The 12,137-nt window shown below is 46.5% G+C and overlaps 1 protein-coding gene across 1 annotated transcript in view; it reads right to left on the reverse strand.

Annotated features, from left to right (window-relative positions):
- Positions 1-11,711, reverse strand: part of CCDC80 (coiled-coil domain containing 80) — a 35,332-nt gene extending 23,621 nt beyond the window's left edge. The window contains exons 1-3 of the mRNA XM_040484508.1: positions 11,126-11,711; positions 8,782-10,688; positions 726-882 (exon numbers count right to left, since the gene is read on the reverse strand). Coding sequence (XP_040340442.1) covers positions 726-882; positions 8,782-10,677 — 2,053 coding nt within the window. The 5' untranslated portion in view covers positions 10,678-10,688; positions 11,126-11,711. The remainder of the gene's footprint in view (positions 1-725; positions 883-8,781; positions 10,689-11,125) is intronic.
- Positions 11,712-12,137: the final 426 nt, after the last annotated feature.

Consider the following 12,137-nt stretch of genomic DNA (forward strand, 5'->3'; position numbering starts at 1 on the left):
TAATTATAAAAGAAACTGGGTGGGTCAGATCTGGGGCTTCTGACTTTGCGGCTGAACTACTCACAGTAAGTCTTGCAACATTCCCATGAGAATTGCAAGAAGTTAGACAGCTGCCCAGCACTGAGCTGTGCACCTCCTGAGCCTCACATGCACCATTAATATGAAAAATTGTGAAAACTCTACATTCAGCCAAATTCGTCTGCTCTCCAAAAGGACTTGGGTGCAGTTCAGTCCACACTTTCAGTGACTTTTCATTTAGCTGAACAGCGTCTCTCAGCCCTCCCCAGTCTTGCCAGAGTCAAGTGCTTCCAAGGGCCTGATAGGTCCCCATCTGTGAGTGAGTCACCTGCAGCATGAAGGCAGCAGGAAGATCAGATGGTATTAGTCACAGGCAAGAAGACTCCAGATCCAGAAGAAACTGTCTACATACTTTTCTGGCTGCCCCACCACTGTATTACCTCTCACATTTTTCTCTACCTTATTGATCTGCAAACCATAGAATTCTTGCATATTTATTTTTTCATTTTAAAGTGCCAAAAACCTACACCAGAACCATGTGGAACAGTTAACATAAGTAGGTAGGTAAGCTGACCTTTGTTACGACAAGGAAAGAGCCCTCTGAATATCTGAATTTTCCTCTTAATTTCCCACTGACCTCTCCCATAAAGTTTGTCCCACCTTACGTATGAGAAAAACAATAATGTAATTAAAATGTTTAAGAGAACCTAGCTGGAAGTGGTCGATTTTCATGGTGCTGTTGTTGACAGGGCCAAAGATGGTGATCACGGAGATTTTCCTGGTGGCCATCTTGCAGAAGCTTTCCAGATACTCATCTCGCTGTTGCACATACATGTTGTTCTCAACCTTAGGAGCGGTGATCAGCTAAAGGCAGGCGGAGGCAAGCAAATATTAATTCACAGTGATGGTTGTACACAGAGGCAAAATCCAAAGGGAACATTTGGAATAGAGGGCTGGCAGTGACTGGCACTAAAGTCAACTAAAGCGCTCCCCTGGACACTTAGCATAGTTAGGGCCAAAACAGGCCATTCGGAAAGGCCCTCTGTATTTCAATGGTTCCAGACACCTTAGAGTTTTCTATTCCCACCAGTTATCTTTATCACCAGTCTCCATGTGCCTTAGTTTTCTCATCTGTGAACTCTGCACAGGAATACTTGTTTTGCAAGGCTGTTACGAGCATTACATGAATGCTTGACATGTCATGATTGTTAATAAATGCTATCTCCTTTCCTTCCTTTTGGTCTTCATAATCCCAATTGGCAGCTCACACATTAGTAAGTTCAGTGGTTTTTACTCTTTTGTGTCATGTCCCATAGGGTTGAGAGAGCTTCATAACCAGGCCTGGGGCACTACGGAACATTCAATGACTCAGTATCTTTAGTAGGCAACTTGCAGAAAGTTTTTAGGATGGCCTTTTCGCCTATGTTTTGTCACACTGGGCCCATACAGAGCTTGTGGCAGACTTCTCTGACATTCGAATCCCCCAACAGGATGGATTTTTACTGTTTCATTTCAGCCTTCTTTCTAATTCAGACCTGGTATTTTTCACCTAACTCCTTGTGTCTTTCAAGCTCACTTTGAACCCCTGAGTTCTGGGGAAAAAAAGAGGAAAAATAGAGCAAAAGAAAGAGATGCTGTAGTCAGTGGAGCCATCTGGGACAACATATGTTGTAATTTTGTAGAAAAAGAGAATATCCTTATTTTTAGGGCTCCTGTTGAATGCTCTAAGAATGTCTCAATGCTCCTATCTAAGTGGATATAAAAGCTTTTCTCCTTCCTTGATTATTTTTGTGGCCTTTTCCTGAGCCTTCTCCAATTCTACCACATTTTTCATGAGCAGAAACCAGAACTGTATACCTCACTCCACAAGTGAGTGGGGTGGTGGTGTTCACCCTGCCCACTGATGTGAAATTTCATTCTGAGGATGACCAGGTCTTTGTTGAGCTCTTTGACCCCCCATACCTCACTAGGCTGGTGTCTGCAGTGAAGGCTGTCTATTGATCTTTTGCTAACTGGTCACTTAGCTTAGAGACCAGCCTCTATACACATTTCTCGAACTTGACCACATTCAAATTTATCAGCCACTTTTCTTTTCTTTTTTTTTTTTTTTTTTTGGTATTTCCTTTCCTTTCTTTTTCTTTTATTTTTTCAATATATGAAATTTATTGTCAAATTGGTTTCCATACAACACCCAGTGCTCATCCCAAAAGGTGCCCTCCTCAATACCCATCACCTACCCTCTCCTCCCTCCCAACCCCCATCAACCCTCAGTTTGTTCTCAGTTTTTAAGTCTCTTATGCTTTTATCAGCCACTTTGCTACTTGCCCATCTAAACTTACAAAATATTCCTGAAGTTTGTGACTATTAATTAGCTTGGCATTTTTCAGAAAGGAAGTCACCATGTTGCTAAACCTCATCCTCACACTTTATGAAAATGGTTATTAAATCTGCTCCCAGCTTGATATTGGTATTTATCTTTCTCTGTCACAGATGTGTTAATTGTTGCCTGTAGGCTTTCCCTTTTAAAGATTTCCTGTGTCTGCCAAATTCTATCACTCGTGGATATCAAAATGTGTGCAATAACACTTTTGAGTGGAACATTAACAAAGATTTTTCTGGGATTAAATTTTTTTCCCCTCAGGTTGTTATTTACTTTAAGTAGTCGTGATTTTGTTTATTTTTGATTTCATGTTTATATGCCTGTTCAGACAGACAGGGTTGGGTAGAAAATGCTTATTTTAGAAATGTAATTTCCCAAAGGAAAAATAGTATTTCCCCAAATGTATTCCTTGATTCATACTCAGCCTTAAAAAAAGATTTAAAGTGGCTATAAAAAATACACGGTGATGATATTTTTGCTTTGTTTGTTAGTTTTTAATTAGCTTTATGATATTTGAAAGCATTTCTTCAGCTTTGGTGGTGGCCCAAATCTTGGAGTTTTATTTTCAGTTGGTATGTTTTAGGTTTTTCTTTCTGGCCATTCTTTGCTCACGAACACACTATTTTAAAATAAATGAATGTTTACGTGAAAACACAAAACCGTCAAAAACAAGGGTAAGTTCTACTGGTAATGATCTTGGATTCCTTTTTCTATATTTAGAATATATTTAGAGGAGTGCCCATGTGCTAGATGACTGATAGTTACCTGCCACTGTAACTTCAAATCCATACATTTCATTCTTGACATATTTTGCCATGAACCATTACAGTCTATGATATGACATGACATGACAGGATTTCCAGATTCCTCAAAACTACTTCTGGTCCCTTTGTCCTTCTTGTGCATAACTGGGGTTTGCAGACAATATAGAATCTGGTACAGAACCTCATCCTCCCCTGCCTGGCAGTTTTTCTCGGTACCTCTGAACACCACAGCCTGAGGCCATTGGATACCCAGTGGGAATCCAACAGAGGTAGATAAAGAGCCCTGATGTTTATTTGCATCTCAGGACCTATGCCCAGGGATGCCTTAACCCACCAGTGAGGTGACATTTATTTTGCATGACTCATTTCCTCCCTCCTTCGGCAACCTGGCCCCAGGCTCTCTCTTGCTAACCTTTCCTCTTATTCCTCCCTTACATGACCTCTTCACTCTTCAGCCAGACTGCTCTCAATGGTGAAATGAAAGGAATCTGGGCAGAGTGGCACAGAGAAAGGGTGTCTGCAGCCAAAGCAGGAGGGCCTGAATTTTCTCCTAGTTCAACCGTTGGCTACCTTCCAGCCTCAACAAGACCACTTAAACCTTATGAACCTTACCTTCTGCATCTTTATAACAGAACAACTCTGCCACTCATCAAGTAGTGAAAATCAAGAAAAAAATTCTATCTATCTATCTATCTATCTATCTATCTATCTATCTATCTATCGGCTGTGTGCACACAAACACCATACGTGTATGTTGCCTCTGAAGAGTTCACTCTCATTCCTTCCTCTGCCTTGGCCCCTATCACTCTTTCCACCCAGAAAGCTCTCCCCTCCCCTCCCCCTTATCCACATCTCATGTAGTCTTCAAATGCACATTAATGCCTTTACTGGCCCACAATGGCCACTTTCTTCTTTTAATTGCTCTTCAGATGCAGGCCCACATTTCTCAGGTCCCACAGATTACTCCAGCCAGAGGAGAGGAAGTGGTCCCCTGCTGAGGAATGTCTAGATGCAGCCTGCAAACCAGCTGATAAAGACACTCCTCCCCCCCCACCCCCATTTAATCTGCTCCTCGAGTTTGTATCAGAGGAGGCTGATCATGTGAACATATTTTGGCGACTCTTTCTCTGTATACTGACACCTCCAGCCCATTCACTGTTCAGTTCGGCAGTATTTCCAACGGTATTTAAAATGGTAACCGTGTCCAGTCCCCTCTTCCTAAAAAGAGCATCCTAGAACTTTTTGGTAAACATTATTGTCTGACACTTGCCCTCGTTCCAGTTTGGTGGTGATAAATCAGGGCATGTGTCATGAATAGAGAATTGTGTTGTGTTCTTTTTTACATTTCTGTTTCCAACTGGTGTGTTGGCACAAGGAGCCTCAGAATGTCATGAAGCCAGTTTGCATAAGTAAAGGGAGCAAACAGGAATGGGAGGATGCCAGAGGGAAGATATTTTAAGTCTCAGCTTCTTCTAAGTGCTGCGCTAGGATCAAAACACGAGATTTTTACAGGATTCTGAAAAATGACATTCAAGCTAGTCATCTCAGTAAAGCAGAGCTTTGTATCCCTTTCTAAAATTAAACCAAATAAGTGGCTTGTTGTCCCAATACCCAGATTTCTGAGGTAAGGCTAAAAGTGTGAACCCAGTTGCATTAGAAGAGATTCAGTCTCCAAAGAGTACTTAAACTTGATCTCGAGTCTATGCAGTCCCACATTATGAGGCCTCTTGCTAATTGACAAGTAGGGACATCTCGGGGCACAAAGTGGTGGCTTTAGAGCTTGGCTCCACATAGTTCCAATGTTTTCATGATAAAAGGCTTAACTGTGTTCTTACGTTGTCAATCCCAAACTGACACCAACCAGTCTGAGGGATTAGGTTAACAGGGATTCAGTCTATTGTTCTCCACTGACTGAGGGCCAGGAAAGCCAGAGAGCTAAGGTACAGAGAATTACCTGGGTATTAAAGGCGGAAACTCTACATTGTTGCTTAGCAAAAAAAATGTTGGCAATTGATATACCTGGCTGTTTACCTGAGTAATTTAAGGTTGAAAGTGAATTTTAAAACATCTGTATTGATTAACAGGATGAATCCTTAGTTTCCCCCTCACTTTACTGCTTATGCCCACTAGAAGCTCACACCCGTAGGAAGGCAGAACAGAGGGAGAGGCTGGAATGTGAGCTTTAAAATCAAACAGGCCCGGGTGCCTGGGTGGCTCAGTCAGTTAAGCATTCAACTTTGGCTCAGGTCAAGATCTCACAGTTGGTGGGTTTGAGCCCCGCAACCAGCTCTGTGCTGACAGTGCGGAGCCTGCTTGATTTTTTTTCTCCCTCTCTCTCTCTGCCCCTCCCTGACTCATGTTTTTTCTCTCTCTCTCAAAATAAATAAATAAACTTAAGAAAAATCAAACAGACCCGAGTTCTAACTCTGACTCTGCCACATATTAGCTGCACACCTTGGGAAACTTCTCAACCTCTCTGAGCTTCTTTTCTTGGCTGTATGGTAGAGTTAATCAGTCCTTTCTCATGGGGTTGTTGTGAAAATTAAACCACAAGGTTTTGGTGAAGCACCTTACGTTGCCAAAGGATGTGCCCTTTTCTGTTCACAGGCTGACAGGCAGGGGCTTGGAAGGACTGACCTCTGGCCTCAGAGTAGGAAACCTGTTTTTACTCGCAGCTCCTTTGAAGGTCCCTACTATGATGTTCACTCATACCACTGCAGCCACCGTTTCTCTAAAAAATTGGATAAGGAGTGATTACATGATGTTTTCACATCTAAAGAATGATATAAATAAGTGTAAAAGCACTAGGTCTTTATGATAAATTGTAGTTGGGCACCAGGTTACGGAAAAACTGGAAAGATGAGCTCAAAGTCCTGCGTGATTTCTGGGAGTGACACCTTATTTCAGTCCGAGCACACTGGGTTAGGTTGAGGCCAGTTGGAGGTATATGCCGTCAGCCGTCTTTAACAACTCAGAGCGTGCTGAGCCTTAGTGAATATTAATTGAATCACTGAACCTCCCGAGTAACATCGGTGTGTCGAATGGGAAAAATGAGTAGAAAAAGACAAATGGCACCAACAAGCCCTTTCGCCCAGAAACACAAGTCTCCTCTCTGCCTGGTGAAATGGAATTTCTTTTCTCCCCATCTTTTGCTATTTTGTCACGTTTATTTCATCTTGTCTTTTCTCGCCCATTCCTATTTTAGATATTAGCTCTTCAGAACACACACTTCTGATAGGATCATCAGCTGGGCACATGTGGGATGGCAAGATTGAACTGCCTCCTCTTGCTACTTTCTTTCTAATAACAAACCTGGTTCGTTCACCAGCCCCAAAGAGCAACACTGCCGTGAGCAATCCCAGCTGGTTTCTGTTTTGCCTCACATGACATCAGCACAAACTGTCGCTTGATTTTCATTTGCTAGAAATTTATGATCAGGGATACTGTTTAAAGCAGAAAATAGCCAGCTGGACTTTCAAATCCCTGACTAAGGGAGTAGAGAGAAAGGGGGAGAAATGAAAGGCATGACTAATATCAGGGATAGAGTATGAAAACCTCTTTCTTTTGACTCAGAAACCAGGGGCAATGGCAGTATTTGCCAGCCGGGTGCACAATTACAATCCTGACATTTTACCCAGGATTACTTCTCCCCTGCTTGAACCCTGCCCACGAGGAACACTTCGCCTGCCCTGTTGGCTAAATGGCCAGGGTCGGGTGATGTGCTTTCACAGGCTGGACTAAGTGCTGTGTACTCAGGAGGAGCACACGACCAATGCTTGCCCATGCCCCAAAGACAGCAGTTGACTCCCTTGGGTTCTCTAATAAACATTTAAGTCCCAGGTAATTCTTCTCTGAAATAGTGATTCTTTGGTTCTGACTAAAATATTCTCATTTAAATTTATGTCCTCTGAAAATAACCAAGTAGCTGTTAAAGTACTCTAGCAGACAGCATATCCTCTACTAGCTAATTTATATACTTTAAGGCTCAGTTAAAAATGAGTAAAATATACCAAAAAAAAAAAAAACCCACATAACAACACACATACACACACCACACAAACCTGTACAATCAATGAAAACTTACGTTTTGTTCTAATACATAGGTACACTATTGTGGAACAGCTAAGAGAATTTTGGGACATGTCTCGCCCATGATAAACACCACCAGGGACTCTGCTCAAATGCGTCTTTCAGCTTTTTTGAAACCACTAAAGATGAATGGACACCAGAGTCCCGCTGCTCAGATTCTTAATCCATTAATGACCAATTAATCCATCATTAGTCTGGAAAAACTAAAAGCCCCTTTGAGAGATGCCTTGAGAGAAGAGTGCCTGTCTCCTTTGGTGGGGATAATGCAAGGTGCAGAGTCACCTTGTGCCTTCGGTAGGAAAGATGCTGTCCTCGGTGGCATGAGAGGTCTCCTTCCCACCTGGGTATCTGAAAAAACTCATCACTGACCCACATTGCCCAACATTAATTTCTGATCCTTTTCTCTGAAGTGATTGTATGGTACCTTCTCCTCCTTGACAGCTTGGAGTAAAATGACAGTATTAAGAAGGGGTAGAAATCTTGGAAGGGCCCTGAAAGAAGGGGCTAGGAGACGTGGAGAGGGGAAGGAGCCATTCTCACACAGCTGATGACAACTGCCCTTACATTTAGGATGGGATTCATTTCTGTCCAAAGGCTTCCTTGGATTTGACTAGATTCTTTTACCATTCTTTGGATGGAGGCAAGTAATGGCCAAAAGAGAGAGCTCCTGAGATGGACCTACAGCTTGCTCAACATCAGTGGCTTCAGAAACACCCACAAAGTAGGAGAAAGAGCTGCTTGTCTCCTTACACACACACACACACACACACACACACACACACACACTCACACACACATTCATTTGACAGGGGCTCAGGAGAAACTGACATCTGTCTCTAGGGTATTGGAAATTCGAACAATCAACCCAGTTCCTCACACTCTACCTTTTTGGCCTCTTACTGGAAGCTGGGCAGTGACGAGGGAGGCAATCTTTAAGGGGAGAAGACTTCAGCTGGTTTTAAAGTATTTGTGAGGGTCACACCAACAAGGACCCTCCCCCACTCCCAGTCACACTCACTCCCCACCCAGGCTGCCTTACTTTCCTTTTTGAGGCTTCCATGTGTTGATACAGACCTAATTAGGGGGAAAAGGAAAAACTTTACCAATTCCCCACACACATGCGTCTAGTTCCTAAGCTCATGAAGAGATAAGTCCTTTTCCTAAGTTGTCACCAGAGTCAAAGCATGCCATTTTAGGAACTATACCCAGAACTATCCCTTGAGAGAGAGCTAAGGGTGGGGGGTGGGCACTGACAGGTTTGGAAGAAGCTGAGCATAGGTGCCTCCCCAGGCACAAGGTCTGAAGTCCTCCGGCCATTGAGTCTGGACGTTAGGGCCAGGAATCTGTGTGGACAGAGGTTCACAGAGCACCGGCCTGGCCACCCTCCCTTGGCACACCTCCTGATCTTCTCCACACGGCCTGGGTTCAGCCACAGCCCGCCGTCTAGCAACATGATTTTAGGAAAAGAACAAAGCAAACATTAACGTGCCCTGCTTCGGCCCACAGAGCACTGCTGGGGAGATTACTTACAAGAAGTCGTCGTTTGCCTTCAAAGGACCCCAGCAGATCGGTCACGGACTTCCTGGGACTCTGAGCGAAGTGTTTTGCGGTGGGTTTCAGGTAGCCATGCTGCTCTGTTTCCCCTGCTTTTTTCTTCTTGCCCTTCTCTTTCTCCTGCCGGCTCTTTTTCTCAGCCTTATCCTTCTTCACTTGCTTTTCACTCTTGAGTAACTTGTCTGTTTTCTCGTTTTTCACCTTTTTTTTCTTCTCCTTCTCAGGTTTCTCCAGCTTTTCGTGCTTTTTGGATTCCTTTGCTTTCTGGGGGGGGATATTCCCCACCTGCAACTCGTCCTCCAGCTGAGAGGCAGTTGGCCTGCTGAGGTCGTATTTACTCTCGTACTCATTGCTAAGGATTTTGTCCTGGACTTTCTTTTTGGGAGGTTTCCCCTTCGCTGGCTTGTGAGGACCTGGCACCACGTTTGGGTCCCGGTGGCCGTGCTCCCGCCGGTCGGTGCGGTTGTCCCGGAGACGGCCCGCGCCCGCCCGCGTGCTGTGCTCCGAGGCGGTGGTGGGAGGGGCAGCCGTGAAGCTCTCCAAGCTGGTGGCCTTGCTGGGCCTCCTGGTGGCCTGCAGCCTCTCCCTGTGCTGCTCCTTCCTGGGCTGGGGGTAGAGATTCTCCGAGGCCCCGGGCTCCCTGGCCGTGGCCACCTCAGCAGTTGCTGGGGGCCGGTGGGCGTCCGAGGAGGGGTGCGCCCTGGGGGTCCAGGGCCTCTGGGTGGTGGGAAAGGCCGTGGTGGTTGTCGGTCTCGCAGCCGCGGTGACCACCCGAGAGGTGGCCCGGGTCACTGTTGGCACTGCAGCAGGAGACAGGGTGGTGGCGGCCCTTCGGGTTGGAGGAGCGGGGGGAGCAGCGGCCGTGGCGGTGGCCGGCTTCCTGAACACCTTCCCCCGAGTCTCTCTGGTCGGCGGGACTTGTGCTCGCCTCTGGTCTTCTTTTCTCTTCTCACCGCTCAGGCCTGGCCTTCCGGCTCCTCCACCATGGTTCCCCTCCTCCACCACCTGGCCCTCTACCCCAGACGCCTTACATTTTTGGACAAAACCCTTCTGCCTGATTTTCTCTATCCGGCGGATGGGGCCCTGGTCGATGATCTCATACAGGGCCTCCAGCCTGACCGGATACGGGTAGCGCTCCTCCACCTGCAGCGTCTTCTTCAACAGCACCATGCCGAACTTGCCCTTCTCCAGCTTCAAGAAGCTCATGAGCTTTGGGACGAGGTTGGGGTCCAGGGGCTGCTCCAGGACGCGGCCCTCGCTGGTGATCCTGCGCACCTTGCCTCCTTCCTCGCCGGCCTGGTGGAACAGCACGATTTGCTGGATGTGCCTCTCGGCCAGCTCGCAGTACACATCGTCCTTCAGGAGGCTCATCATCAGGCGGTAGTAGCCTTCCGAGGCGTGCGGCGCCGAGATGACCCACACCCTGTTCTTCCCGGCGAAGCTGGCGAGGATGTTGGGAGAGCTGGACCCAGAGGGGAAGCGCAACACTCTGGAACGGGCTGAGGACCCCTCATCTCGGATCATGTCACGCGGAGAGCTCGGGGCTCCTGGTCTCTGCTTCGGTCTCGCCGGGGCTCCACTGCCGCGCGGCCGGGCTGGCGGGGCTGTTGCGGGGGCCACCCTCAACACGGGCACACTCCTCCTTCTTTGGAGAGGCGGAAGCTTTGGTTCTTCCACAGTGGTTCTCTCAAGTCCCTGAGCCTTCCCTGTGTGCCTCAGAAGCCGAGCTGGCCTTCTGTGGACGGGGGAGACCAGGGGCACCTTCCGCCCTCCGTGGCTCCCTCTATGCATGGCATGGAGGTGGGGTTCTGATCCGCACACCAGCCACATTGCCAGCAGCATGGTAACACTGAGTCCCATTCTCCATGTCATTGTGCAATCCACTTTGAAAGGCAGCGGGGTCAAAAGACAGAGGGGGGGGGAGGGGGAGTGAAAAAAAAGAAAGAAAGAAAGAAAAGAAAATCATTTAATTGCAAACAGAACTGGGCATTTTTTCTCTTTCTCTGTCTTGGCCAAGGGGTGGGGGAAGGGATGGTGAGAGAAGAAGGAAGGAGGTCAGGGAATGGAAAATAGGATGAGATCCTGTTGCTTTTAAACCCCTGCAATTTGTTAGTGCTTAACAGAGACAGTTCCATTAAGCAGGAAACCCAGCTCAGTTCCCCCATTCAGCCTGCGTGCACCGTTTCCACGGGCTCTCTGATGCTCCAGAGAAAAGGCACACTGAGCACGTTAATGATGACAACATTCCTATTTCATTTCTTCAAATAAGCAACAAAGAAACAAACAAACACACCAAAGACAGAAAAGATTACACACTTACATGGTGGCTCATGGAGATGGAATGCAGAGGGTTTAAAAGGCAATCCGAAGTGTGGTCCCAGGACAGTTTTCTAGATGAAATACTTTTCCTCCCAAGCCTCTTTCTCCTTTGCAGGCTGAGCGGTACAAAGGGGGGTGTGCTGCAACTCCAGCTCCCAAAGGCGCCACCGACCCACAGCCTGTCCTGACCTGAGGGCTGAGCTGCTTTCTTCTTTCCTCTGGCTGTCTTTTCACCTTCTTGACAAGTAGGATGAGGTGAAAGGAGCTGTCCTTGTAAGTCTTTGCTTCTCCATTTGTCTGTAGTTTCTGCTCGGTCTTGTGTGTCTGTGTGTGCCAGTCCCCTGTGCCGACAACACAGGGCGCCCCTGGAAGTGGAGTCCCAGCTAGTCCTGAATCTTGCTCTCTCTTTAGAGTTCCAGGATCCTTCTTATCACCCTTTCCCCCACAGTCTGGCTTAGTCCCTTTGTTTCCAAGCGTAAAAGCACTGGGATTAATATGTTTTCCAGGCTGAGGGAAAACACAGGAATGTGATGTTGAAAAAGACTTTTTTTTTTTCTTTTCCTGCGCTTCTCTCCTCCCTTTATTTCTCCCCACCTTTTTTTTTTTTTTCCTCCTCTTTTCCTTCTCCTTTTCTTCTTCCTCTTGCCTGGACTCGGTCCCAGAAATGCCAGGACAACCTCAGTTTTGATCCAAACCAAACTCAAACAACAGCAGCCGCTGGAAATCAAGGAAACTTCACTAAGAATTTAACAGATCAGCAAAACACCACCTCCTTCTCACTTCAGCACGTTGAGAGTGGACTCTCGGTGGGGAAGGGGAGGGCTGCTCTTTGGGGTGGGGGAGAGTTTTGAAACACTACCCATCATCATAAATCACTTTAGAATAGGATGGCTGAGGACTTAACCCCTTCCTTGCCAGGAAGGATAGTTTCCCTTCCTGTCTATACTCACATTGTACTTTGGAAAGGGAAAATTCTCAGATTTCTGCATCTGGCTGCTTGGCTTTCCTAGAGA

Source organism: Herpailurus yagouaroundi, unplaced genomic scaffold (genome assembly GCF_014898765.1).
Source record: "Herpailurus yagouaroundi ecotype Mexico unplaced genomic scaffold, PumYag 162, whole genome shotgun sequence".
NCBI classification, from domain to species: domain Eukaryota; kingdom Metazoa; phylum Chordata; class Mammalia; order Carnivora; family Felidae; genus Herpailurus; species Herpailurus yagouaroundi.